This window comes from Panthera tigris, chromosome D4 (genome assembly GCF_018350195.1).
Source record: "Panthera tigris isolate Pti1 chromosome D4, P.tigris_Pti1_mat1.1, whole genome shotgun sequence".
Taxonomy (NCBI): Eukaryota; Metazoa; Chordata; class Mammalia; order Carnivora; family Felidae; genus Panthera; species Panthera tigris.
In genome coordinates, this window is record NC_056672.1 from 85,609,843 (window position 1) to 85,637,139 (window position 27,297).

Consider the following 27,297-nt stretch of genomic DNA (forward strand, 5'->3'; position numbering starts at 1 on the left):
ATCCCATGAAACTGTGCCCCTTCAGATGCCAGCCACCAATGGGGTACCTCGCCTACCCATACTTCTGCCCAACTGACTACAAATTCTGGAGTTCCCAAGACCCCTGTCCTCAGGTTTGATAATTCATAGAACAACTTACAGAACTCAGAAAAGCACTTTACTTACTGTTTTATTATCAAGGATACAACTCGGGTACAACCAAATGGGAGATGCATGGGGCAGGGGGTGGCCCAGAACTTCCCTGCCTCCTCCAGGCATACCACCTGATTGGTTAAATCCTTGGCCCCTGGTGATCTCAATATCCACCCCCTCTCTCCTTCCCAGAGGTTTGGGGCAGGAGTGGGTTCTGTGGAAAGTTCCAACCCTCTAATTATGTGCTTGGTCTTTCTGGTGACTAGCCCCCCATCCTGAGGCTGTCCCCCACCCACAGCCCCTTCATTAGCATAAACTCAGGCACAGCAAGAGGTTTGTTATGAATAACAAAAGATACTGTCTCATTTAGGAAATCTGGAGGGTTTTAGGTCCTCTGCCAGAAACCAGGGGCAAAGAACAAATACATATTTTTTCCTAAACCTCAGCAGTGGGGCGTCAGGGTGACTGTTGGGTTGAGCATCGACTCTTGATTTCGGCTCAGGTGGTGATTTCACAGTGGGATTCAAGCCCCACGTCGGACTCTGCACTGTGCGGAGACTGCTTGGGATTTTCTCTCCCACTCTCTGCCCCTCCCCCACCCACATGCTCTGTCTCTCTCTCTCTCTCTCTGTCTCAAAGTAACACAACTCCAGCAGATAAGGGGGTGGGTCACTGCTCAAATACCACCCTCATTCTTGCAGGGATTTAGATTTTCCTGAATGTTTCTCTATTCACTGTATGCCTTTGGAACAATTAACAGACACTTTGGGGCAGATGGAGCATTTCCACTGAGCCCTGTGGAACACGGAGCCAGTCTCTGAACAGGGTCATCCTGAGATCCCAGCATGGTCTCAGAGGCCTCAGGAGAGAGGTTCCTTGGCCTGGGAGCCGGGTGACTGTCTTCTTCTCGTTCTGGCGGGACTCTGGGGAAGTCCCCCTCTCTGATTGGCACAGTGAGGCAAGGCAGTGGTTTCTAGGGCTCACCCACTGTAACATTTCCACCCGGAGGAAGGAGAGGTCTCCCCAGAGTCCAAAAAAGTGCCCCAAGAGCCTGGCATCCTGATTTTTGAGATGCCATGATCTGGGACAACCCAGCCTACAGCCTCTGTCGGTGCTTGGCCTCGGAGGGGGAGGCTGGTTGCTAGTGCCCAACCTTGCCAGGAAGAGGACAGGGTCCCTTTAAGATCTGCCTCACTCCCTGAGTTTGTTGCTATGTATGGGACCAACTTCCTTAGCAACCACCTGGCTTCTTAAAGGGGCCCTGGGGCAGTGGTTGCCACCAGCCATGGCTTCCAAAAAGAAGGCAACTAAGGGGACCAAGGAGCCCGAGGTCAAGAAGAAGAAAGGTGGCAAGAAGGATGCCAGCATGGCCAGCAAGACTGCGGAAACGCCTTTAGGCGAGGAGATGCGAGAATTCTACCACATCCAGATCCGAGACCTGGAGGACAGGCTGGCCCGGTAGGTAGGCAGTCAGGGTGGTCCTGTTGGGTCAGAAGCCCTGCTCAGAGCTGACCGCTGTGCAGGCTCGCTCCGGGGGTCCGAGGCCTGTGTTCTGGCCTCTAGACTCCAGCCTCAGTTTCCTCCTAAGTAACACTGAGAGGCTTCACAATTTGACCTCACCCATCTCAGCTCCGAGTCCTGGGGTCCTAATGCTAAACTGGCAACCCTGCCCCAGGCAAGCACCGCTTGTGCCTGCCTCACTCCTGCACCATGGGATCACGTGCTTTATAAGAGGACAGACTTCAATCGGTGGGATGAATTGAAAATGGCAGCCCCCTGGCAGGTGGGCAGAATACACGTCCTTCCTCCCGCCACCTCTCCCACTCCCATGACGCCTGCGCTACGATTCCCTGCACTGTGTACACCACTGACATACCCACCTGCTGAGCCCAGGTGTTTTTTCACGCTGGGCCTCAGTTTCCCCAAATGGAAAGGAGGGTTGTCTCCCCAGGGCTGCATGACATAGATGGAACTGTGTGTGGGAAGGGTCTGTACCTCTTCTGAGACATGCTCACTTGCTTATTTTTCTTATTTTGAAACTACTTTCTTCCTAGTTACGATGCGCTAGCCCAGTCTCAGGGTGACCCTTAAAAGACAAACCCCTTTCTAATAAATAAATAAATAAATAAATAAATAACCCCTTTCGTGACCGTCAGGCAGTTCTTCCCCAGATGACGTTGCAGATACCCACGGCCAACGTTGAGTCCTTCATGTGTCCTTCAACGTTGAGTCCCACAGGTGGGTCCTGTGCTGGCGCTTCACTGTGTCCTTGAAACAGTCCCAGGAGAGAGGTCCTGACCATCCCCATTGTATAGGCGGAGGGACTGAGGCTCAGAGAGGGAAGTCACTCCCAGGAAGAGGAGGTGCCAGGATGGGAGCCCTGGCCCTCCTGACCTCCCTGTGCCAAACTGCTCCCTCCTCCACAAAGCAAGTCATTCGGCTCTGCACCCCCCAAGGCCCTGTAAGCAGCAGCCCTTCAGAAGATGTTGGTTGAATAGGGGCACCTGGGTGGCTATCAGTTGAGCGTCCGACTTCAGCTCAGGTCACGATCCCACAGTTCGTGACTTTGAACCCCAATCCGGCTTGCTGCTGGCAGCCCGTCAGTGCAGAGCCCACTTCAGATCCTCTGTCCCCCTCTCTCTGCCCCTCCCCCACTTGTGCTCTCCCAAAAATAAATATTAAAACAAAGATGTTGAATAAATAATGAAGTAAAGCAGCTTTCCAAACAACTTCTACAAATTATTCCACTGGAAACCAGTAAATCATTTATATAATACTCTCTAAAAATTCACGTTCCCCTCAAGCTGAGAAACCAGATGGAATGTATTTGGGAAAAATGCATTTGGAAGACAGTTGTCAAGTGCTTACTGTTTGCCGAGCCCCTTTGTCAGACCCCAAGAATACAGAAGTCCGAGGTCTGCCAAGTGGATAAGACACATATGACCTCAGGTCTTGACTAAACAAAGGCCCACTTAACAGGAGGGCACCAAAAAGAGGGTCGCAAATGGGGCTTAGGTTCAAGAAGGCTCCACTGAGGAGGCCCACCAGGGTTCACCGGGCAGACGAGGGTAAGGAAGACAGCAGGTGCAAAGGTTTCGGGTCGCAAAGCATGGACGCGTTAGGGAGGGTGCAGAGCTGGCAGACTGCAACAGTAAACATTGTGGTTAAGAACCCTGACTTTGGGATCAGACTGATTTGGGTTCAAATTCCGATTTCACCACTTACTGACTAGGAGTTTCTTCAACCCTCTGAGCCTACATTTCCTCATCTGCAAAATGGGCATAATTATCATAGTACCCACTTCCTCACAGATTCAATGAATACACACCAGGTACCTACTATGTAGCATGCACTGTCCTAGGTGTTGGGGACACAGCTGTGAGTGTAACAAAGGCTCTGGCCTGGTGCTTCCATTCTGGTGATGTAATGGATGTAGAGCATTGAGCACGGGCATTGGCTACGGTCGTCAGTGCAGATCAGGGGGCACAGTGGGAGATGAGGCTGGATTCCCACGTGAGGAACCTCGAATGCCCCCCTATGGGAAGACCCAGGGGAGCAGGCCCAGCTGCGCGGAGGCCTGGCTTGCTCACTCTCTAGACCTCTGCCCTGCACCCCCCTCAGGTACCAGCGGAAGTGGGATGAACAAGCCGTGCAGGAGAAGCTGTTCCGCCAGGAGTTTGAGCAGCTGGCCAACAACAAGAAGGAGATCGTGGCCTTCCTCAAGCGCACACTCAACCAGAAGGTAGATGAGATCACTGAACTCAACGAGCAGCTGCAAAGCCTGCAGCTGGCCAAGGAGGTAGAAAAGGACGCCTTTGAGGCACAGCTAGCCCAGGTGCGCCATGAGTTCCAGGAGACCAAGGACCAGCTCACCACGGAGAACATCATCCTTGGTGAGGAGGGGACTGGCAGGCGAGTCTGGGGCACACACCACGGGGGCAGGGAACCCAACGCTCTTGCTCTTCGGGCTCTAATCCCAGCTCTACCATTAACTCTGTGGCCTTAGGCAAGCACTTCTCCTAGACCTTCAGGTTTCTCAGCTGGGAAATGGGGATAATACGTCTACCTTGAGTAACAGCAGCTATGTGCTGCTTCCCACACATTACCTTCCGTAATTGTCCCAGCCATCGTCCGAGGCAGGAAATACTATCAACCCCCCACCCCCCCGTTCTGTAGGTGAGGAAGCACTTCAAGGAGTTGAAGTGTCTTGCCCAAGGTCACCCAGCTGGCGTGTTTTTTTTTGGTTTTTGGCTTTTGGGTTTTTTTGAGGCTTAAGGACAGCAGTAGTGCCTGGCCCAGAGAAGTTGTTCAAGTTCAATGGCTGTTGTCACTGTCACTTTCCAGAAAATAGAGGTCAAGGGAGGCGTTTCCAAAGAGGCGAAACGTGAATGAGGCTTCATAAGATTAGTGGTGGGGAAGAGGCGGCGTTTCAGATGAAGACAATGAATAAGGGCAGGACAGAGCATAGAATCTCGTAGGGACAGGGGTCTGGCCTTACTGGATTGAGAAGCACAGGGAGGGCAGGAGGACTTGGAGGAAGTGGGGAGGGAGGGGCATCGCGCAAGGCCATCGCTGCCCTCCCAAGGCGGCCCCTCACCGGGCCGTGCCCTGCGGTGGGGCAGGGGGGAAGCTGGCGGCTTTGGAAGAGTTCCGGCTGCAGAAAGAGGAGCTCACAGAGAAGTTCACGACACTGGAAGACCAGCTACGGAAGCAGGAGAGTGACTACAAGGACTACGTGTACAACCTCGAGAAGAAGTCTGTGCTGGACAAGGACAGGTGGGCAGGTTGGGTGCTGAGGCCACGCCAAGCTCAGGCCTCTGAGCCTCAGCTTCGAACTGGGGGGACTGCACTAGCTCAGGGACTCCCCATCCTACTGCTCCTCAGAATCCTGGCTGGTGATGTTAGGAGGGGTGGAAAAAATAGATAAGCTCCCAGCTCTAGCCCTCACATGGGACTGGAGAATCCTTGGACTTCCTCTTGCCACTTTTCATGACTTAAGTTACATTTGTTTAATAGGTAATGATACATTGATATGGATCAAAATGCCAAAGGGTCTACAGGGGCTCTACCTGGAGCCCTGCCCCTTTTGGGAGATAGAGCATAGAGGCGGCCCTAAGCGCTCTGGGGAACCCCACACGGGAGGGCAATGCCTGTGCCCACTCCGCCTGATACCCCCTCGTTCCCACCCATGACTAGACTGAGGAAGGAGATCATCCAGCGCGTGAACCTGGTGGCCACTGAGTACCGAAAGGTGGCCACTAACCAGATGTGGGACACAACAAAGCGGGCCATCGTGGAGAACAACACGGTCACCCTGCAGCTGTCCAAGATATCCCGGCAAGGCGCACAGCTGCTACAGGAGAACGAACAGCTAAAGGGCACCCAAGAAGAGCTGTGCAAACAGCTGGATCTATTGGAGAACGCCCAGAAGGTCATGGCCAGGCATAGCAGAGGCCACCGTAAGGTGTGCCTGCCAGGACCTTGTCACAGGGCATTTGGTGCATAAAGCAGGCAGGAACCCCAGGGGTGCTGCTTCAGGGCAAACACAGCCTGGCAGGGTTGGGTCCCGGGCTGGAGCCAACTCATGAGGGAGGCAGCAGCAACGGGACAGGGTCCTTTGTGGGGGGTCCTGGGTGCTGGGCGCACCTCTGGTTTTTATTTATTTGGTCGAAAGCCCCCATAACTTGTTGAAGCGGGACCTGCCCCGGGCCACTGGGGGCTCTGCCCAGAGATGGTGCTGGGCCCCCAGTGCCTTGGCTGGCCTCTCTGTACAAGGGGGTGAGCTCTGGGGGAGTCTGGAGCTGGGGGAGGGGGGCAGGCTGAGGGCCCACAGAGGGGCCAGGGTATGGCCACCTGCCCCCGCACCCGCAGATCATCCTCATGCTGACCGAGAAGTGCCGCGAGCAGCAGCGGGGCACAGTGGAGGCCGAGCAGCTGCGCCTCCAGCTGAGCCAACTGGAGCAGGGCCTCGGGCAGCTGCAGCAGGACACACAGACGCTGAGGTGCGCTGCGGAGCGAGGGGGGCGGAGCTTGAGGCCATCCCCTTTGGGCCACCTGACTGGGCCGGCCGGTGACTTCCCCTTTCCCAAGGGGCATGGAGGCCTGGGGCTGGATGAGGGCTCCTGGGGGCTAGAGAGAAACCGCCGAGTGCAGGGAGTGCAGGGAGGGGGCTGACTCGTCCTGGTCCTGGGCCCAGGAGTCAGAGAGACCAGCTGAACCTGCAGCTGGAGAGGCAGCAGGCTGAGGCACAACAGCTACAGCGGGAGCTGACTGAAGAGCAGAAGCTTCGGGCAAATCTGGAGACAGCCCTGGCCCAGGCCACCTTCATCCTACAGGACGTTCTACAGGTGACAGAAAGTGGGTGAAAGGGGCGGGGGGAGTGAGCCAACGTCAGACACTGGCAATAACCAGGACACCCGGAGAAGGCTGGGCCAGGGCCAGAGCCCCCCCAACACCCACCCCGCTGCCTTTCCCCCCGAGAGACTCCTGGCAAGTCCTTTCCTGATTTCTGTACTTCAGAGATCCCTTGAAGGTCTCCAAGTTGCTGGAGTCCCTCTCTGAGGCCCTGGAAGGCCTTGTGCCTCAGGCTTCTCATTTGGAGAATGGGTATCCCACCACAGCCAGGGTAAACTTGGAGAAAAGGGGCTCTGGGGTGTTTCCCAGAGGTGGGTGTCGGGGTCACCATGAGCCTGATCTCCGCGGGCCCATCCCCACCCTCGACCGGCAGATGCAACCTGATGAGGAGGACAGCGACTCTGATGTCGTGTTCCAGCTGCAGCTCAAGGAGATGCTGCACCAAGTGCTGGCCGTGCTCAGCTCAGCCGTGGTCCTCAGCCCCCGGCTGGCTGTGCATCTCAATCAGGAGAGCCAGGCCCACAGCCCACCCAAGGGCAGGTGAGTGAGTGACCCTGTATGCCCTCAGAAGCAGCTGTGGCATTTGTTTGTCCAAGGGCTGTTCTCAGCTGACCCTGGGCCAGAACCCTGGCTTCCCAAAGCCTCTCTGAACCTCAGCGTCCTCAACTAGGAAACGCAGGTGGTGATGCCAGTCCTCTCTCCACAGCCAGCCTGGCACCCAGCCACCCAAGATGGGGTCTCTGCGTCAGCCGCCATCCAGCATCACACCCTACCAGCCAGGGGACCTGGGCCTGGTGCCTCGACGGGCCCACATCCCACCTAACCCCGAGGACCTCAGGCTGCTCTCGCACACCACCCGTGTGGGAACCTTCCGGGTACACAGCAGCCCTGAGGTAAGCGTGCCAGGGCCCCAGGCACGGCAAGATGGCGGCCAGCCCTGGGTACAGATCATACAGCTCTGCCACACTGCAGCCGCATGCAGCCCTCTAAGCCTCCATCTCCCCATCTGTAAAATGGGCCAAAGAAAAGGGTGGCAAGGCCTCACCGTGGGCTAAGGCACGCCGCCCACGCATCACCTGGGAAGGGGGGCTTGCTAGACCCTGTCGGCCCCTCCTCCGCTGGCAGGGGAAGCGTGGGAATCCCCTGAGGAGGCCTCGGCTTCCACGCCGCATCTTTAATTTTACAGATTCACACCTCTGGTTCTCCGAAAAGGTTCAAAAAGTTTAGTCTTCCTGAAGTTTCTCTACTTTCCAAGTAAAACACAGAGAGAAGACCAGTCCCCATCCCAGAAGTGGACCATTGTGGCCATAGTCCCCTCTCTTTAATCTATAGGTGGCCTGGGGCAGCCCAGAGAAGAGGTCTATAAAAAGTGGATACCACAGGTTGGCACGGCACCTCTGTGAACCTGGCTGATGTGTGGGCGTGGTGGTTAGGGAGGCAGGAATTCACTGAGGTCAGGGCCTAACGAGGGCCGCTGGCTTCGTTCCCGGATGTGGTCCAGGAGCATGTCGGTGGCTCGCTCCAGCAACAGAGGCAGCAGTTCCTGCTCAGCGGCGGAGAAAGAGCCCAGCACATGGGCCTGCACTGTATCAGGGTGGGCGGGGCGCCCGATGCCTATCCGCAGCCTCGGCATTGCCTGTGGGGGAGCCAGAGGGGGACCCAGGGAGTTTTGATGCCCGGTGCGGGGGGGCCCCCATGTTGGCCCACCAGACCCAGGGCAGGGCAAAGGGGCAGACTCACATGGGAGTTGAGACAGCTAATGCAGGAACGGACTCCGTTGTGGCCCCTTCAAGGGATACGGGAGGGACAATTAGTGCTTCCCTGGGTCAGCACCCTTCACCCCTCCCAGCCCAGGCTGGGGTCAGAGCACCCCTCTTCCCTGCCGAGACTGGGATCGGCACTCCTACCCCCACTCCAACTGGGAGGCTGTCCTCCCTAGCCCACCTTGACCTGCTCAGGGCCTCACCTGGCGCTTCCCCCCAGCTTCAGAGCCACTTTCCCCAGGGGCTTGTCCAGCTCATCATGCACCAGGTAGACCTCCTCAGCAGTCAGCCCAAACAGCTCCGCTTGGCACAGGGAAATGGTGGCCCTGGTTACTGCCCATCTGCCCAGAGGACGTTGTCCCGACTCACGGCTCTCGTGAGGAGGGGCCGCAATTGACCCCATTTCACATATAAAGAAACTGAGATTCCCTTAAGTGCCAGAGGCAGCAATTGCAGCTCAACAGGCACCTGGAGGTGAAGAGATCTACCGCCGCCCCAGAACCCCTTCTCTGGCCCCTACGCCCTCCCGGCCGGCCCATCTCTGGTGCCCTTGACTCACCGGCCCGGGCCACGCTGCGCCCGCTGGCGTTCATGAGCCGCCGGGGCCGAAGCAGGACCAGCTGGGCATCCTCGAGCGAGGCCACGGCGAGGTCGGCCGCGCAGCGCCGGTCGCGCGCCCAGGTGTCCGCCACACCCAGACGCCGCGCCAGGTGCCCCAGCACCGCCAAGCCCACGCTGTGCCGCGTGCCGGGCAGTCCAGGGTTCCCCAGACCGGCCACCTGCGGGCGGCACCGGGGAAACTGAGGTGCGACATCTCTCGCCGCCCTCTGGCTTACAGCGCCCCCTGGGACCCAAACCGGAGAAAGGGAAACGGAAGGCAGGGTAGAGTGAGGAAGGGGGGCCAGAAACCCCGGAGACGCCAGAAGGCTGAGTGCCCCGGGAGCTGAGTGGGCAGAGCGCTTGGAGCAGGAGCAGAGTTCCTGGAAGCTTACAGCCCGTCAGAATACTGGTCCCATTTTCTAGATTAGATAACCGAGACAAGGAATTTGGGGGATGGTGTCTGGAGACAATGGCAGAACAGGAGCTAGCTAGGGCCCAGGAGCCCCTACGCCGCCGCGCCCCCGCCCCCGACGCCACTCACCAGCCACCGCTTCCCCGCGGGCCGGGGTTCCAAAGTGAGCACGCTCATGGCGCGACTCAACCACAGCGTAGCTCGCCGGCAGCCGTCTGGCCGCATGTCGCCCCCTTTCACGGTATAGGCCCCGCGCCCTGACGTCAGTCAGGCCTCGACCAATCGCAGTGGCCATCCGTCCCCAGCGTCCAATCCCCGGGCGGGCCACGGGCCGCCATGCTCCTAGGGAGCGGAAGTAGCGGGGCGGCGGCTGAGCCCGAGCCTCCACTCATTCCGCGGCGCCGCGTCACAGTGTTCCTGTGGGGTGTCTTGTGGTCTTGCGGAACCCTTGCATGACCTCCGGATTGGGAGGAGGGAGGCTTGCTCTGGCCCCTGCTGTGGCCCTGCCTGGCTGCGGAAACCTGACAAGTCCTCTCCCTGACGTACCTCAGCCTCCTCCGCCCATAAGTTTGCTAACCTCTTCCGGACTCTAACAACCCAGGGACCCCGGAGGCGTGGCCAGAGGGGCGGAGCCTGTGGGCGTCCTGGAGATGGTGCCTAGCAACGTCAGGGGTGGGCCTCGGGAGGTCCTCCCGGAAGGGAATTCAAAATAAACTCCAGAGAGGTGCGTGAGAGGGTCGGGAGGGAAGAGACCAAGGCTGAGTCCTCAGGAAGGGTTTTAAGCACAGGAGAGGAGAGGCAGGATCAGTTGTGCAAGCCGCTGCATAGAGAACTGAGGGCTTGGGACCTGTGTCCGGTGGGGAGTTCGGAGAGGCGGTCGGAGCTGGTGACCGGACAGAGATGGCATCGACCCAGACGAGAGGATGAGAGAAGAGAAGGGATCTAAGAGATCTGAAGGAAGTGAGGCAGACAGGACCGGAGGTGGACTCCCCGAGGTGGGAAAGCCTGGGGCAGGAAGTGCTCAATTTGGCCTGCTGGGCATGAGCGTCCCACAGGATAACCAGAGGGGCTGCAGGACCTCCTGGGCCTGCAGCTTGGGGCGGGGCCTCTGCTGGACACATTAGGGTGTTGGGTGTCAGGAGATGGATCTGGAACTGAGGGGAACCAGGAGGAGAGCAGAGGGCAGTGTGTGCACGAGAACGCTGGCCCTTGACTTTGACCATAGGAGAGGGAGAGAAGCAGGACTGGAGAGAAAGTGGAACATCCCTAAGGGGAAGGGGGCTAGGAGCACCACCAGGACCCAAATTGTTCTGGAGGCCTCCTACCAGCCTCATTTCCAGCCCTCGTCCATCCTGTAAAACACCTGAGGAGAGTGTGTCAGTGGAGCAGAGGTCATCTCTGAGGCCTCCCCGCAACTTGCTGTCCCTTGGTTCTAGGATGCTCTGGAACTTGACCCGGCTCCCTCACAGCACATCTCAAAGCCATGGGTGAATCCAGTCCCAAAGGGACCCTACAGCGCATCTTTGGGACCAGCCAGGTGTTCCAGAACATCGATGATGTAAAGCCAAAGGCCACGGGATTAACAGTGCCCCTCAAAGTCCGGGAGTAGTGAGTGACTACCTTGTCCCAGGGTCCCAGGTTCCTACTCTGCACAGCCAGTGACATGCCCTACAGCTTTGGGTTGGTTACTCTCCCTCTCTGGGCTTCAGTGAACTCAACTGTGTAACAGGGCTCTCCCACACCAGCAGATGAAGATGGTGGCCTGGATGAGCTCCAGGAATGCCAGCCTCCTCTCCCTGGGTGTCTGTCTACCTGCCCAACCCTGTCTCTCCACCCAAGCCTCCCTCCTCCCAACCCACCTGCAGCTGCAGCTGTATGCCCTGGGCTGGCCAAAGTCAGGGCCAGCCCCTCTGCTTCCTGCCCACCCCCCCACCACAGCTATCACCAAGGCCAGCAGTGCTTGGAGAGAGAGGACTGGGAGATGGCCGTGCTGTACTTCTCCCGCGCCCTCCACCTGAACTCCCAGCTGGTGAGCGGTGGGCACGGGCAGTTGCTGACACGCACTTTGCCCTCACCGTTGAACCTGCCAGGCCCCTTCTCTCGGTCCCTTCTGGTAACTGAGCATCAGGCCTCAGCGGCCGGTGGGGAGGGGACACAGCCTGGGTCCTCTCTCCCTCAGGTAGACTTCTACGCTTTACGCGCCGAGGCCTACATCCAGCTCTGTGACTTCTCCTCGGCCGCCCTGAACCTGCGAAGGGCCTACTCCTTCCAGCCAGAAAACGCCAAATACCTGGAGCGGCTTACCTTCGTCCTTTACCTGCAGGTGCCTGGGGCTGCCGCAGGCCCACCCAGGGCGCCCGCCTCACACCCAAGCCTGTTGGCTCTCCCTTTGGCTGTGGGGGTTTTCGTTGCTCCAGGGACCAGCTCCGCCTCTCTAGGGACCTTCTTGTCCCATCTGTACCTGCTGCCCCTCTCATGGCCTCTCCCACCTCCAGAGCTGGGTAAAGTGTTTCGCAACATCGCCCAATGAGAGCTTTCTGCGACGATTACAGTGGTCTGATTACAATGATGACGTGGGACTGATGAGCCTTTGAGATACAGTGTGACCGGGGAACTAATTTTTTGGTTTTACTTAATTCATTAATTTAAATTTGTACAGCCACACGAGCTGGTGGCTACTGTACTGGGCCACACAAACCTAGCGTCTAGAGAGGCTCAAGCACTAAAAAGGTAAGAGCATTCCCCATTCACAGTCCAAGACAAAAGTATTAAGTCACAAAATACCAACAAAGTCCAAGACTTGCTGTTTCTCTCTGTTCCTGTTTCTGTATTGCTGTCCCTCTCTTTTGTAATGTTTATTTATTTTTGAGAGAGAGAGAGAGAGAGAGAGAGCATGAACAAGGAAGGGGCAGAGAGAGGGGGGGAGACAGAGAATCCCAAGCAGGCTCTGCATGGTCAGGGCAGAGCCTGATGCAGTCCTTGAACTCACAAACCATGAGATCATGACCAGAGCCAAAGTCGGACCCTTAACCAACTGACGCTGAGCCACCCAGGTGCCCCTGTGTTGTGTTTTTGTCAACTGTATAATTCTCTTGCTGTGTCTCCCTAGCTCTGTATCTCTTTCCATCTCTGTCACTGTCTCTCCATCTCTGTGTCTCTGTCCCCTGAATTTTCTCCTAGATCTGAAGGGCCGTGTCCCTGTCTCTTGTCTCTCTTCCCTCCTGCCCCAGTGGTGCCCCCTGCAACTGATAGGTGCTGCTGGGTTTCAAGCAGGAGTGACTCCCCGCTGTGTCCCCAGGGCCAGTGCCTGCTCGAACAGCGTGCCTTCCTGGATGCCCTGAAAATCTTCTCGCAAGCCTCTGCACTCCAGCCCGAGAAAGCCAGCTTCCGTTACCGATGGTGAGTGCCCGGCATGTGTCCTTGTTCCCCTGGCAGCCCCTTCCTGCCCCTCTCGCCCGGCGGACAGAGTGCCTCTGCCCCCTACCCTCAGCATGGCCTGTCTCCTGGCCCTCAAACGGCACCAGGACTGCCTCTCGCTCGTCACCAAGGAGGTGCAGCTTGGCACGACCAATGCCGACATCTACATCCTCCGGGCCAGGCTCTACAACTTCTTCCAGAAGGTAGAGCAGGGAGGGCAGGGCGAGGGTGGCCCTCCCCCTGCCTGGGTGCCCCCAGCATACCCTGCGATTACAGGAGGCCGCTAAGCTGTCCATATGGTGGCGACACTGTCCTCTCCGGGCAGAGTCCCCAGCCGTCACTGACCACTCAGCATAGTTGTCCTGTTGTCACTCAGCTCTGGCTCTGTGCCAGGCCTGTGTCGGCCCTCAGAAACCCCAGGGTGAGAAACCTATGCCATCCCTGCCCTTATGGAACTCACAGCCCAGGGGAGACGTCCTTAAGCAGATAATTACACAAAGAATGATTTCATGAGTGTGGGGACACCCAAGGATCCATTAGATAAGGCAGCCCTTCCTCCTCCCTTCCTTTGTCTCCTTATTTTTTTTTAAAATGCTTATTTATTTATTTTGAGAGGGAGAGAGAGCATGAGCAGGGGAAGGGCAGAATCCCAAGCAGGCTCCGCATAGGTGCAGAGCCTGACGTAGGGCTCGAACTCACATAATGTGAGATCGTGACCTGAGCTAAAACCAAGAGTCGGATGCTTAACCAACTGAGCCACCCAGGCACCCCCTTTCTCTCCTTATTTGCCTCAGTGAACATTTTAGGAGCCCTGCACTGGGCATGGGGCCAGACAGTATAGGGAACAGCTTGGGGGCAAGGGAGATTTGGGGTCACAAGAGAGGAGGGGACTGCAGGTATGAGAGGGCATCAGGCAGGGTCTTGTGAACTGAAGAGGACCCTGACTTTTTCCTGGGGAAGCAGGAGCCTCAAAGGGGAGCTCCCTGGGGCAGTGGGCTTTCAAAAGATCCTTTTGGCTGCCAGGTGGAGTTTGGGCTGGAGGGGCAGGTCGGGAGGCCGGGAGCCTGGGTGCCGTCCAGCTGGAGAGGAAGGTAGAAGGGAGGGTGGCCATGGGGGTGGCAGGAAAGGGGCAAGTCCCACAGTCCTTTGGAAGTCAGGAATAGAGACGGACGTGAGAGGGCTTGAGGGAAAGGGAAGGATCCAGAACAATGCCTGGTGTTCCTGCTTGGCCTGGTGCGTGGGAGTGAGAGAACTCGGGGGGACGAAGGAAGGGCTGGGTGGGTTCACCTCAGTCACCAGGTGGTGCATCCTGGGGGTAGCCGGAAACCTGAGCCTCTCCATGCTGGGGTCTGGACTTCTGGGCCCCACAGTGACTCAGTGAGAGAGTCTCCTCCCGAGGCAGGAGACTCATAATTATTGTAATTATCAGTAATTGCCGACTGTGGGAGTTCAGCCCCTCCTGCCACCTCCACCTCTGTCATATGTACACACCTTCAAAGCACTTGACCCATACTTGTCTTTAAGACTCGAGGTAACCCCCTTTAGATACAACCCATTGTCCTCTTTTCACAGATGAGGAGCTGGGTCCAGAGGGCCTGTCCAAGGTCACACAGCCAGCTCTCATTGGTGCTGCCTTTGAACCCAAGCCCACCTGCTCCAAAGCCCTGTCCCTTGCCTCTGCCATCTTCCTCCTCCTGACTTCCACTCGCACCTGGTGTCCACACTGTTTGCTGTGCTCACCCTCCAACCAATTACCCTACAGGCCACATAATGCTTGCTAAAACTGTTTGTTGACTCACTGACAGATTTGCTTACCCAGTGGAAGGTATTTGCCTGGGGATGTTTTCTGTTTGTGCCCAGGTCTGTATCTGTTCCTTGCCAGAGCGGTCTTGGGCTTAAAGGTCAGGGGAGTTGGGGAAGGCATGTGCGTGGGAGGATAGGGAGGAAATGACAGTCACGGTCAGGAGGACACACCCTCCACCCACCTCGAGTGAGCTTTGAAGAAGTTCTCCAAGGAGGAGGCATCTGCAGCCCCATTCTACAGCAGAAACCACTCAGGCTGACCTGGCTCACCTGAGGTCACATCTGGAGAGGGACCAGCAGGGATGGGGCCTGGGATGGGATTTTCCCATAATGCTCCCTGCTTCCATCATGAGGCCAAAAACAAAAGGCGGAATAGCAATGCGGGGGCACTGAGGATGGGGGACACGGTGCCTTCCTGCCCAGAGAAAGGCCCCTATAGGCCTGGAGGTGTGCTTTCACCACGGGACGGGTCGGGGCTCGGCTGAGCCTGCGGCCCTGATGCCATCGTTGGCCCCCTGCAGCCCAGCCTCTGCTATCGAGACCTGCACAGAGCCTTGCTGTTGGACCCCAAGCACCCACAGGCCAAGGTGCTGCTCAAGATGATGGTGGACCAAGCCCAGCAGGCTCGCCAAGATGCCGGGATCCTAGCCGTGCAGGGCAAGCTTCATTACGCTCTGCAGCGCATCAACTGTGCCATCGAGAACAACCCTCTGGATCCAGGCCTCTTTCTTTTCCGGTACTGTGTGGGGAGGTGCCCATCTTGGATCGTGCTGTGTGGACTCAGGAGAGGCCTTGATCCTCCCCAGGCCTCAGTTTCCCCATGTAGCCTCTAATAATCTTTCCCTACAACCCATTAGGGTCAAAGCTGGGGAGAAGGTTGTAGCTGCTCTCGCCCTTAGAGGAGGGGCAGGCAGCCGCCTCAGTTAATCTGGGAATTCTGGCCCCCCAGGCCTGCTGAGCATCCATGCTGGCAGGCTCAGCCCAGCTCAGTGGACAGGCTTGGGTTTGAATCTTCCCCCCGCCCAGGACTCAGTACACGATTTGGGGCCGTTTAAGTTCCTTGAACCTAGGTTTGTGCATATAAACAGTGGGGTAAAACATCCACCCCACGTACAAAAAGGCCTTTTGCATAGAGGTTGGCGTGCACCTGCTTCCCAAAAATAAAGGTGGAAGCTATTTTTGAGTAAAACGAAACTACCAGTGACCAGCAGGTTATCCAAGTGGTAACCCAGAGCCCGCCCCACATCTAAGCTAGTGGCCGAGGACGGGGGCCCTCACGCCACCTCCCCCCGTCAAGATGGTCCAGAGTGGCCAACAGTCTGGCTGGCTACCCCGGTTGGTGGGGGTGCCTTGGCCCTCATGCCCCTCCCCCACAGGGGCATCATGTACCGCCGCCTCTGGGAGTTTGACGCGGCTGTGGAGGACATCCTGAAGGCGCTGGACATGATGAGCGAGCGCCAGGAGGACATCGCGCAGCAGGCGCAGCGGCAGCTGCTGCTGGCCTACAACGACTTCGCGGTGCACTGCTACATGCAGGGTGCCTACCAGGAGGGGGTGCTGCTGCTCAACAAAGCCCTCAGGGACGAGCAGCAGGAGAAAGGCCTGTACATCAACCGCGGGGGTGAGCGCGGGCTGCCCCTGCCCCTCGAAGTCCGGGCTGGGCACTTGAGGCCCCCGAAGGAGGGAGGACGGGAGGAGGGAGAGAGCCTCAGTGCCCTGGGGACACACTTTGGGAAGTGCTGCCTTAGACAAGGGCTACAGTCTATTCATACTGCTGAGAATCAGGCTACTGGTAAAAGGTGCCCCGAGGCAAGGCAAACCACGGCAGGCACCCTCCACCACCGGCAGGTGCCCTCCGCCGCCCACGGGAGTTCGGAGCCACCAGTCTCAGGATCCCCTGGGGGTGGGGAAGCGGGGCTGGGGCTCCTGGGCACTGGGCTTGAGGACCCACTCAGCCCCCTGTCCCCGGGTCCCTGGGCCCCAGATTGTTTCTTTCAGCTGGGCAACCTGACCTTTGCGGAGGCGGACTACCAGCAGGCGCTGGCACTGAGCCCACAGGACGAGGGTGCCAACATCCGCATGGGCCTGCTGCAGGAGAAGATGGGCTTCTGCGAGCATAGGAGCAGGTGCGTGACTTGTGGGCGGGACCCCGTGGCGCTGGGGGGCGGGGCATGGCTCGAGGCCGCCTGCTGGGACCCTGGGTCGAGATCCTCTGCTCTCCCAGGCAAGTTTTTGTGAAAAATTAGTCACTTTTTTCAGAATATTGTTACGGTAATTGCACTTTTTATAAAATATCTCCAGTGTTCCGTGTGGGGCTTAAACTCAGGAACTGTGAGATCACCATCTGATCACCATCAGAGCCCTAACGGACTGAGCCACCCAGGCGCCCCTCCTATGTATATATTAACAATTAGTACCATTTTACAAAATGAAATAACGTTAAACTGTGTTTTGACTTCCGATCTTATTATATATGCGACTATATCATTCTTCTTTATTATTTGCATGGTATTCCATTCTATGGAAGTACCACAATTCATTTCTTTAGACACCTTTCTACTGATGAATATTTGGGCTGTTTTCTGGGATTTTTTTGTTTGTTTGTTTTTGTTTTTTTTTTTATACATAACGTAATGAGCACCCAAGATATACATTTTCATGCATTATACTAGGAATGCCACAGTTAGATTGCTGGAAGCCAAATTGTTGTGTTAAAGGGTGTGAACATTTAACATTTTAAAACAGTATGTTGGGACACCTGGGTGGGTCAAGTCAGTTGAGTGTCCAACTCTTGATTTCAGCTCAGGTCTTGATCTCAACGGTTTGTGAGATTGAGCCCCACCTCCTTGGCTTCATGCTGATAGTGCAGAGGCTACTTGGGATTCTCTCTCTCTCCCTCTCTGTGCCCCTCCCCACTAGCGCTGCCTCTCCCTTTCAAAAGAAATAAACTTAAAAAAAAAAAACAAAGAAAGAAAACCATAATATCCAGTTGTTCTCCACAAATAGTAAGCCGCTGTAAACTTCCCCCAGGAAAGGAGTCTTCGTTTTCCCAAATCTCCTTAGTGCCAGGTGTTAAGACTGTTTTCTTTTCTTTTCTTTTTTTTTTTAAGACTATTTTCAACTCTGCTAATGCAGTAGGCAAAGAAACACTCTCGAGTTCATTTATGTTGCAAGTTTAAATGGCTAGTGCACTGCTTCACCTTTTGTGCGTGTTCATCATTATGGCTGGTCCCAACCAGATTTTTTTTTTTAATGATAAATTGCTCTTTAAAACTTTTTGTTGTTGTTACAGAGTTCTTTGTAGGCTGGGAAAATTATCGTCTGCCTCTGTGGGAAAATATATTTCTCCTATTTATTAGCGTTCCTTTGTGGTGGTTTTGCTACTCGGTAACTTGGGATTAAATCGTAGTCAAATTAATTTTCTCCTTTTTAGCTCTTGGGTTTGTGACATTCTCAGAAAGGTCTTCCTTACTCATAGATATTAAAAACATTCACTTAGAGGGGTGCCAGGGTGGCTCAGTCAGTTAAGTGTCTGATTTGATTTTGGCTCAGGTCTTTTTTTTTTTTTTTTAATGTTATTTATCTTTGAGTGAGAGAGAGAGACAGAGAGAGACAGAGAGAGACAGAGACGGAGCATGAGCAGGGGAGGGGCAAAGAGAGAGGGAGACACAGAATCTGAAGCAGGCTCCAGGCTCTGAGCTGTCAGCACAGAACCCAACGTGGGGCTTGAACTCGTGACCCGCGAGATCATGACCTGAGCTGAAGTCGGATGCCCAACCAGCTGAGCCACCCAGGCACCCCTGGCCTCAGATCTTGATCTTACGGTTCTCGAGATGGAGCCCCACGTTGGGATCTGTGCTGACAGGCTGATAGCAAGGAGTCTGCTTGGGATTCTCTCTCTCTCTCTCTCTCTCTCTCTCTCTCTGCCCCTCCCCTCCCCCCACTTTCTCCCCCTCCCTCTCTCTCAAAATAAATAAGCTTTATTTTAAAAAAAACATTCACTTACATTGGGGTCTTATACTAGCATTTAAGTGTTGGGGCCATTAAGAGTGTTAGTGTTAGAAGAGCAGAGGGGCATGGTGGAGTTGGGGGAGCAGAGACCAACCTCATTTTCCCCAGACTCCCCAATGGGGCCCAGCAGTTGCTATTTCCCTCCAGACGGCCCAGCTCACAGCAGCCTGTGACCCACTGTGTCCTGCAGGCAGTTCCATAAGGCAGAGAGCCACTTCTCAGTGGCCATCCAGCACAACCCCCGGAAGGCCCAGTATTACCTGCACCGTGCCAGGAGCCGGCAGCTCCTGCAGAACATTCTGGGGGCCCGCCTGGATGTTGCCACCGTCCTGCTCCTCAACCCCAAACAACCTAAGGTGGGTTCCTGCTGGGCCAGGAGGGCGGGCTCCAGAATCAATACCCACTGTTGCTTAAAGAGACCCCCTGTTCCCAGCAGTCTGGTTTCCTAGAAAATCTAACAGCGGCCAATGCCAAGCACTTACAGTGTGCCAGGTCCTGTTCTAGCCACTTCAACTCGCATTGCCGTTTCCCCTCTTCAGCACCCCATGAGACAGGTAACATTATTATCACCCCCAATTTGCAGGTGAAGAGGGTAGGGTTGGTTCAGAGAGGTCAGTTCCCTTGCCCCAGGGCACACACTTAGAGGCCAACCCCCCACAGGCTGGCTCCAGCACCTGCAGTTGGCTGGCCAGGTCGGGGTCAGTGTGCTCTCTTCCGGTAGGCCTCCTCACAGGCTCCTCCCAGTTCTGGAGCAAGAAGGTCTGGCCCTCTAAAAACCGCAATTTGTAAACGCTTCCCACGTCAGCTCTGAGAAGGGCTCTGCAAGGGCAGGGCAGCGCCACACCCTTCGCCCCCTGCCCTGGCCCACACCCGGCTCTTTCCTGGCAGCTGCTCCCACTGATGACCAACCTCTTCCCGGGCATGTCGGTGGAGGAGGTGCTCGGCAGCCAGGCGGCCCACCTGGCCAGGTTGCAGCTGGATCGGGTGTCGGAGAGCAGCCCGCAGGCTGGCATCCCTCAAGGCATCGTGGGGCAAGTTCCTCAAGTGGGGACCTAGGGCCAGGAGCGGGAAATGGCCGGGGCTCAAGACTCCTCCTACCCCACTGCCTCCTCAGGCCATTCTCCAGCCCCCGGGGCTGGTGGGCTGAGTCTGGCGGGGGCTTACCCAGGGCTCTGGGGCCATGGCTTGGCAGGCAGCTCAGGGAGCGGGAGCGAGAGCGCCACAAGGCACGGGCCCTGCAGCTCAGGTGGAAGCAGGAACAGCCTTCGGCCGAGACCTCTGAAGAGCTCAAGGCCACCACCCCCCAGACCCTGGAGGAAAAGCCAGAAGGTCCAAAGGAAGAAGCTGAGGCCCCCAAGAAGGAGGAAAAACAGGTGAGTGTGCCACATGCTGGGGCCTAGGGCCCTGGAGGTCTGGGGGAGCGTACCCCAAGCCAGGGCTGAGGGATGCAGATTGGCTGGAGGCTGGCATCCGGGTCTGGCTCTGCCGCCACTCAGCTGTGTGACTCGGGCTGGGGACATTCTGCTCTGAGACGGGGATGGTACCAGTAAGGGGTACACCCCTGAGGAAGGGCACACGAGGATGTGGGCCCCTCACAAGGAGGCCTTGCCACACTTGGCCACACTCACCTTCATAACTTCTGTGTGTGCTGGCTGTGCCAGGATTTTCTTAATTCTGCAATCCAGTTCAAAAAACTTTTTTATTGAATGTAATGTAAATAGAGAAAAGTACACAAATCCTAAGGGAGCGAGCTGATGAATTTTCACAAACTGAATACACCCACGACACCATTATCTTTTGAAAGACCACATTCCCAGGCCCCCTGCCAGGTCCCTCCCCTAGCCCAGTGTACCCCCAAGGCTGTCCTGACTGCTGACATCACAAATGAACGTGTCTGTTCACGCCCGTGGACAGATACAGTGTGCCCGCTTGTCTGACTCCTTTCACTAAGCTTGTTGGTGAGATGCATCTAAGCTGACTGCTCATTCTCATCGCTGTAGAGAATTCCATCCTGTGGAAGCCCCACGATTTGTCCGCTCCACTGCTGATGCGAGTACACTTGTGTTCAGAGGAAACGTTACGAATGAGTAAACGGACCACGAGCATCCCTTTGCCATAAACGGCAACAGCCAGCGCTAGTTTTTTAGCTCACGCTGCAACACACAAATGCAGAACTTTGATTTGTGTGCCCTCTGAAGTCATCGTGAGCTCCCTCCCTCGGGGCGAGGTAGAGCTAGCGCCTGCCCATCCTCACTTCCATTCCCCTCAGCCTGCAGGCGTGAGTGGGTCGGAGGGGTCCAGCAGCCACACGCCTGGCTGTGGCGTCCTGCAGGCCCGGATTCAAGCCCCGCCTCTCTGCTTTCTTAGCTGCGTGTCCCGGGCAGGCTGCTGCGGCACCCGTAGCCTGGGTTTCTGGACCATGAGAGGGTAGTTCCCTCCCAGATATGTGGGAGGATGAAATGGGAGAGGCATGTAAAGTGTAAAAACATTCCTCCATTCTTCACTAGCTGTTCCCCAGGGCACAGCACTTTACCGTTTACAGAAGCCTGTCCCACACTTGAACTCATTTGCCTTTTGAAACTGAGGCCCAAGCAGCTGCCCAAACACTCCCTTTCTCAGAGTGCCATGCCAGTCTGGTCTGCCCACTCCCCTTCCTGGCCAGTCTTAGCCTGTCTGTGTCCCCCACCCAGCCCCAACTGGGGACCCTTGAGGAGCTCTAAGCTGCTGGTCTTCCTTCCAGAGCTGTGCCACTGGCCCACGGCCTCCCACAGCCGGTGACTGCCTTGCCTGTCTCTGCCCTAGGAGGAGAAGCCGAAGGCCGCAGCCAGCAAGGTGAGGTCCCTGTCCAACAGCTACCTCAGCCAGACCTCTTCAGGCTGCATCTTCGGCTGTAAGTCCCCAGCGCTCCTGCTGGTCCTGAGTACACCAAAGCGGCAGAGTGGGCCAAGGTCAGGGGTCAGAGACTCTCTGGCCCGTAGATGCTTCTGGGCTCTGCTTCTTACAGCTGTGTGACTCTAAAGCAGGAGTAAGGATCCTCGCTTTGCAAGGGGTGTGGTGAACCCTCAGTGAGGGCTGCACGAGGGGGTCCTCACCGTCTCCCGCTTATCCTACAGCCCTGGCCCGCCTGCAGGGCTTGGGTTGCCGAGGAGGGCTGGGCTGGTGTCGTCTGGCAGACCTTCCCCTTGGCCACGCAAGGCCTGTGGGGCATAGGCAAGGGTGAGACGGACACCTCCTTTTCCTGGAGCTGTCTGCGAAGGGCAGCCTGACAGGTACCCTTGGCACATCCTTCCCAGTCAGGACCCTGTCCACCTCAGAGACAGAGATGTCCACTACCTGCCAGGAATACAAGAGCACCTCGGGCACTGCTGTGACATCCTCAATCTCCTCACTGCTGAAGACTCAATCCTCAGACCTATTGGAGAACGGGGAAGACCTAAAATTGAGCCACAGCCCCAGAGAAAACGAGGCTGCCCGGGGCCAGAGCCGGAGGCCCAGCCAGACCGCGGCCGCCCAAGGCCAGAGCCGGAGGCCCAGCAAGATGAAGGCCGCCCAGGGCCAGGGCCAGAGGCCCAGCAAGACGGAGGCTGCCCAGGGCCAGAGCTGTAGTTCCAGCGAGACAGAGGCCACCCGATGCGCACGACGAAAGCCTAACAAAACCAAGGCCGCTAGGGGCCCAAGGCAGAGGTTCAGAAAGACCAAGGCTGCCCATGGCCATAGCTGGGGACCCAGTAAGGCTGCCACCCAGGGCCAGTGCTGGGGACTGATCCGAAGTCCCAGCAAGACCAAGGATTTCTATGATCCAAGTTGGAGCCCCAGCAGCACCGAGGCCACTCAGGGCCAATGCCAGAAGCCCAGCAAGACTGATGCTGCCCAGAGTTTGAGCCAGAGCACGAGCCCAGGTTCCAGCAAGACTGAAGTAACCAGGGCCTGAGCCTAAGTCTCAGAAAACCCCAGCCAGAAAAATCAAGGCTGGCCAGGACTCCAGCCCTAGCAGTTACATTGTTCTCTGAAGGGACCATTCAGCCCCTCACTTCTTGCTGGGTATGGAAGAGATTCTAACCCCCTCCCCCCATACACACACGCTCACCGGCACTCAGCAAAATAGCCTCCTTCCAGAGCAATTAGATACCTCAGCCAACATTCCTCTGGTCCCATGGCTAAGTTTATTGTATTTGTTCTCTTATAAAATTAAAAACTTTAAAAACTAGGCCCAAGTGGCAGCTTGTGTCCATCTGTTCATGGAGACTGAGAAGTCTCAGCTTGGCTTTACGATACTGGGACATAGGGTATGGAATGGAGGATTGAGAATATGGTGCCAGACCAAGGGGCCAAGAGTAAGACTGAAGAGGGAGGGAGCAGCCATGAGCCACAGTCCCTGAGTTACAATTCACATTTTAAGAAGGCTCAAGCTGGAGGGCAAGGTCAAGGCTCACTGAAGTTCTGGGGTCACCAGTGGTTTCCCTAGGGAAGGAAGCAAAGGCCAAGATGCCCTGAGAGCAGTTAAGAGGCCAGGGCCTGCCCTGGCCCCCTGGCCCATGGCCTGGCCAACATGCCTCCTCATCTTCACTTTGGACTCTGGGTCTCACTCTCCAGGAGGCTCAGGAAAAGAGTCCCTACTGAAGAGGCCCCAGGGCTCTCCTGCACAGCCTGGCCAGGAGGGCAAGGGTGCCATCTAGAGAGTCAGAGGAAGAAGGCAATCCTGGAAGCCACAGTTTTGCAGCCATTGGAGGAAAAGAGCTGCTCGTCCTCAGGGAAGAAGGTGGTGCTGTCCAGCACAGCCTGGACGACCTCATCCCTTGGCTCCAGGCCCAGCTGGGCCAGCTCGTTGAGCACGCAGTGCCGCACATGGTGCCGCTGCAGTGGGAGGAAAGGCACCAGGACGTCTAGGAGATGCTCTTCCATGATGCCTGAGCGCCAGAAGCCATCTGCAGGAAGGGACAATGGGGGAAGGGTCTACATTGGGCTCAGGGACAGCCCCGGAGCGCCAAAGTGTGGGCTGAGAAGTACCAGGTCGGTGGGCAAAGCATCAGACCCAGCCCTGGGTGAAGCCCCAACCTGCTGAAGTTACCCCGGGAGGGGCCTCCTGAGCTGAACTCACGGTGCGGGTTGTCCAGCACAGCCTGGGAGATGACCAGCTCCAGTTCCTGTAGGCGGATCTCCTCACGGTCCCGGCGGCCGCGCCACGCCTCCAGTGCCACCTGGTTGATCTGCTCACCACCAGTGTTGCTGAAACCATGGGGGACGCAGGCCACGGCTCAGGAGGGGCAGGATGGCCCCTGCTTCCCACGTGCCACCTAACACAACCTGAGCCTGGGGACCCAGCTCAGTACCAGCAGGAGCCAAAAAACGCACTGAAAACACAGCACAGGCACCACTTCCCCTCTCCGGCGCCCGTGTCTACAACCGTGACCCCTGGAAATTCACCTATATGTGCCACGCACTTTAGAGTTTACAAAACACTTTTGGGTCCCTTAACTGACTTTCCCTCCCCCGGCCTCTAGGAGGACAGTGAGGCATTGATATTGGCCCTGCTGTGCAGAAAAGGAGATGGGAGTTCAGAGAGGTGAAGTGATTTGCCCAAGGAAACATAGCTAGGACTCTTAGAGTTGGGACTAGAATTCCAGTCCTGTTTTTCCCAGGTCTGTGTCCTCCTGGCCACAAAAGAGGGAAGCCCCTTAACCTAGCAGGCTTCCACAAACAAACAGTGAAGATCCCAAAGACTGAGCCTGGAATGGGCTTTGAAAATGTCAAAATGTGAATAACAGTGTCACAGTGAGAGTGTAAGGGGCTTTGGAAAAGCCCAACTGGGCCTGGGGGTGGGGGGAGGAAAGGTATTCTGCTATGGGACCGCAGGCCAAGACTGGATAGCTGAGACCTTGGACAGGTGTCCCCGTACCATCCTGCTGCAGAGCTGGACCCACCTGATGAAGATGAAGATGGCTTTTCGATAGTTGGTCCCGAACACAACCCAGGAGGAGCCCAGGAAAGGTCGCAGGACCTCCATCAGGCCTGGGGCCAGCTTGTCCATCTCGTCAAAGAGGAAGAGGGAGCGGCTGCAGGCAGTGAGGTTCCCCTGGACCCAGCTCTTAAGATCCTTCTGCAGGGGAGAGGCAGGAATCTGAGGGAGATGCTCCTCTAACCCCAGACTTCTTCCCAAGGCCAAAACTAATCCTCTTCCCAGGAGGGTATGGTCTCCCAGAAAAAACTAATCCTTTCATGGGGCTGCGGGCAAAACTGTGGCCCTGAGAAGCGAGAGACTTATTCAAGCTCGCAGAGCAAGTCAGCAGGCTCACAGAGACTCAAACCCAGGCCTTACGTCAGCCTGATCAGGCCTCATTCTCCGATACTTCCTACTTTCCATAAAAGGGGAAGGTTCCTTTATGCCCCCTGAACCTGCCCAGTAATATTGACAGCTGAAACAGATCAGCCTGCAAAGTACCTTGCAATCAACAACAATAATAGTAGTAAGAGCGACTATTTACTGAATGCTTCCTCTGAGCCTCAAATTGGGACTATGCTTTGCAGAAAGAAGATAACGCAGGCTGTCTGGCAAAGGTAAGTGCTCAATAAATAATACCTGCAACTATATGATCCCGTGTCCCTGGCAACAACCTTGGCAGGAAGGTACCATTACTGCCCCTCACCCCCCTCCCCCGCCAGGATTTAAAGCAAGAACTCCCTGCCAGGTAGAATGGCACCATCTCAAGCTCTGGTCATGATGGGTCCTGAGGGCTGGGGCTCCAACTGGCTGTGTGGCTTGGAGCAAGTGACTCTCCCTCTCTGGACTGAGGATTCATTCACTCCCTAGGGTCTGGCACCCCAACATGCAGGTGAATGGTGGCCCAGGATGCCACCAGCCTACCTTGTAGCGCTCCACGTGGCCGGGGTGGGGGAAGTGGATGACGGGGGAAAAGTGGTGTACATGAGGGCTGCGGAGACCACCCCGGAAAAGGTAGCGCGCCAGCAGGGAGCTGACATAGGACTTGCCAGTGCCTGTCCAGCCATGCAGGGAGAGGACCAGTGGCTTGGTGGGGGCTGGGTCCTGCACGAAGGCCTTCAGTGCCTTCACCACCAGCGCCTTGGCCAAGTGCTGGCCGGCAAGGTGCTGGGCCAGGTCACACTCCAGACCTAGGGCCACAAGAAGAGCAGAATCAGAGCTGAGGACACACACAAGCTTGTCACGGAAGGGGGTGGGGAGGAGTCCTATCTGGAAACCCGGTCGAGGGTTCCCTGCGTTCCGGGACATTTTTACGTTCCCTTTCTGTAGAAAGGGAGTGGGGCCCTTGGGGTCTCCGGCTACAGCAGCCACCCTGAGACCTGACTCAGCTCAGCTCCAAGTGGGTGTGAGCTGTCAGCAGGGTTGGCCCAAGGCTCCTGACCACGCCCGAGGCAGGCTTCTCCCCTGTGGAAGCCCAATCCTCCCCACCAAGGCCCTGCTGTCAAATGCCTCTCTCCATCCTGGCAGGGCTCTCCCTGGACCCCAAAAAGGCTTCCTCAAACCTACGCCCCAAGTCCGGAGCTCCAGGCTCTCAGTCCCGCAACGCCGGGCCCACTTCCGGCCCCAGCCATCCGGAAGTCCGAGTGTCCCGGCCCTCGGTTCTACCCTCCAGGTCTGGCCCTGGCGCAACCCTTGGGTGCAAAGGCTCCCCGGTCCGCCGGCCCCCCCCCCCCCCCCCCGCTCCTGCGGCTCCTCACCTTGGAAGTCAGGCTGGAAGTCACATTCGCAGAAGGTGCCGAAGTGGCAATGCAGCGAAGTCAGGTCCCAGGCGGCGGCCGCGGCCGAGACCAACCCCAGCAACCCGAGGAGCGAGCCCCAGGGCCGGCAGCCGCGTGTCGCAGCCGCCATACGGGTGAGGCCGGAGCCGGGTCTGGGCCAACCGCCCCTCCCTAGAACCACAATTCCCGGCGTGCATCATTCCGTGGCAGCCACTGTCCGTAGACTACAACTCCCGGCTCCCCTCTGAAAGGCCCGCGCCGCCGTCCGGCAGCAGAACCGCAAGGTAGCCTCTAGGGGGAGCCCGCGAACCGTCCAATCCAGGACGGCGGGCCACGTTTCCACGGCCACGGTAACTAGGAGACCATAATCGTGCCGAAAGAATAATAAAGGTTTATGCCACAAAGGGTGACGTAACAATTGTAGCAAAAACTTGTGCGGCACCTTAAAACTTGCAAAGAGCCCTTTCCGTGCTCTTTTTTTCTTTTACACGATAAAAGAGCGCTCAGTAATATAGCTTTTGGTGAGCACCTACTACGTGCCATTAGTGTTAGGTGCCTTATAGATCATAACAGTGCCTGTCAGGAAGAGAAATAGTGATATTTGGGGGCGCCTGGGTGGCTCAGTGGGTTAAGCGTCGGAATCTTGATTTTGGCTCAGGTCATGATCTCACAGTGCGGACCCTACTTAGGATTCTCCTCTCTCTGTCCCTCCACCTCTCTCTCTCTCTCTTTCTCTCTCACTCTATTTCTCTCTCTCTCTTTCTCTCTCAAAATAAATAAACTTAAAATAAGAGATGGTGATATTCCAATGAGATACAGGCAAAGTGTTTTGCCTCAGTAATCGATAAATGATTATTGACAATCTATTATGTATGAAACATGGCAATCCCCTACCTAGCAGCTACTGTGCCCTAAGTGCTTGAACATCAATCCTGAGGAACTGATCTTGTTATTGTCCGCATTTCATTGAGGAGGAAATTGGGATCCAAGGGATTAAGCCTCTTGTCCAAGGCCACCCGAGTCAAGCTGCTGCCAAAGATCTAATGCACTATGTTAGCCAGCCTCTCTTGGTCAAAGGATTTAGAAGGC

At 56.5% G+C, this 27,297-nt stretch overlaps 4 protein-coding genes across 6 annotated transcripts; 2 read left to right on the top strand and 2 right to left on the bottom strand.

The window, feature by feature from the left end:
• The first annotated feature begins 1,223 nt into the window (after positions 1-1,223).
• On the top strand, positions 1,224-7,880 carry CFAP157 (cilia and flagella associated protein 157). 2 transcript variants are annotated; one of them, XM_042964953.1, is made up of 9 exons: positions 1,224-1,590; positions 3,754-4,025; positions 4,755-4,908; positions 5,329-5,596; positions 6,004-6,134; positions 6,329-6,479; positions 6,860-7,026; positions 7,197-7,379; positions 7,673-7,880. In XM_042964953.1, the coding sequence occupies exons 1-9, from the start codon at positions 1,349-1,351 to the stop codon at positions 7,809-7,811; spliced, it is 1,707 nt and encodes a 568-aa protein (XP_042820887.1). In that variant the 5' UTR covers positions 1,224-1,348; the 3' UTR covers positions 7,812-7,880. The 2 variants fall into 2 exon arrangements, with proteins under 2 accessions (XP_042820887.1, XP_007094495.2); XM_007094433.3 differs by having other exon boundaries at positions 1,226-1,590; positions 7,193-7,379.
• PTRH1 (peptidyl-tRNA hydrolase 1 homolog) lies at positions 7,695-9,836 on the bottom strand. The gene is made up of 5 exons (XM_042964956.1): positions 9,391-9,836; positions 8,809-9,028; positions 8,453-8,552; positions 8,227-8,272; positions 7,695-8,122 (listed from the first exon to the last, which is right to left on the bottom strand). Exons 1-5 carry the CDS (start codon positions 9,484-9,486, stop codon positions 7,916-7,918), a joined length of 669 nt encoding a protein of 222 aa, XP_042820890.1. The 5' UTR covers positions 9,487-9,836; the 3' UTR covers positions 7,695-7,915.
• A 1,044-nt stretch (positions 9,837-10,880) lies between these two features.
• On the top strand, positions 10,881-22,699 carry TTC16 (tetratricopeptide repeat domain 16). The gene is given in 13 exon segments (XM_015543093.2): positions 10,881-11,183; positions 11,185-11,290; positions 11,445-11,584; positions 12,560-12,660; positions 12,752-12,881; positions 15,003-15,217; positions 15,858-16,102; positions 16,466-16,607; positions 18,683-18,848; positions 19,381-19,523; positions 19,685-19,865; positions 21,295-21,382; positions 21,786-22,699. Coding segments are annotated over 13 exon segments (2,469 nt in total). The 5' UTR covers positions 10,881-11,009; the 3' UTR covers positions 22,424-22,699.
• On the bottom strand, positions 22,637-26,544 carry TOR2A (torsin family 2 member A). Of its 2 annotated transcripts, XM_042964954.1 has the most exons (5): positions 26,188-26,535; positions 25,355-25,620; positions 24,414-24,589; positions 23,591-23,718; positions 22,637-23,417 (listed from the first exon to the last, which is right to left on the bottom strand). In XM_042964954.1, exons 1-5 carry the CDS (start codon positions 26,336-26,338, stop codon positions 23,173-23,175), a joined length of 966 nt encoding a protein of 321 aa, XP_042820888.1. In that variant the 5' UTR covers positions 26,339-26,535; the 3' UTR covers positions 22,637-23,172. The 2 variants fall into 2 exon arrangements, with proteins under 2 accessions (XP_042820888.1, XP_042820889.1); XM_042964955.1 differs by lacking the exon at positions 23,591-23,718 and having other exon boundaries at positions 23,282-23,417; positions 26,188-26,544.
• Between the last annotated feature and the right edge of the window lie 753 nt (positions 26,545-27,297).

Coding starts and splice junctions, on each gene's coding strand:
- CFAP157 (XM_042964953.1), top strand. CDS start 1,349: ATGGGACCAACTTCCTTAGCAACCACCTGGCTTCTTAAAGGGGCCCTG. Junction 4,909..5,328: donor TCTGTGCTGGACAAGGACAG/GTGGGCAGGTTG, acceptor ACCCATGACTAG/ACTGAGGAAGGAGATCATCC. Junction 7,380..7,672: donor GGGTACACAGCAGCCCTGAG/GTAAGCGTGCCA, acceptor TTAATTTTACAG/ATTCACACCTCTGGTTCTCC.
- PTRH1 (XM_042964956.1), bottom strand. CDS start 9,486: ATGCGGCCAGACGGCTGCCGGCGAGCTACGCTGTGGTTGAGTCGCGCC. Junction 9,029..9,390: donor CCGCGGGGAAGCGGTGGCTG/GTGAGTGGCGTC, acceptor TGCCGCCCGCAG/GTGGCCGGTCTGGGGAACCC. Junction 8,273..8,452: donor AAGCTGGGGGGAAGCGCCAG/GTGAGGCCCTGA, acceptor TATCCCTTGAAG/GGGCCACAACGGAGTCCGTT.
- TOR2A (XM_042964954.1), bottom strand. CDS start 26,338: ATGGCGGCTGCGACACGCGGCTGCCGGCCCTGGGGCTCGCTCCTCGGG. Junction 25,621..26,187: donor CTTCCAGCCTGACTTCCAAG/GTGAGGAGCCGC, acceptor TTGTGGCCCTAG/GTCTGGAGTGTGACCTGGCC. Junction 24,590..25,354: donor GCCACGTGGAGCGCTACAAG/GTAGGCTGGTGG, acceptor TCTCCCCTGCAG/AAGGATCTTAAGAGCTGGGT.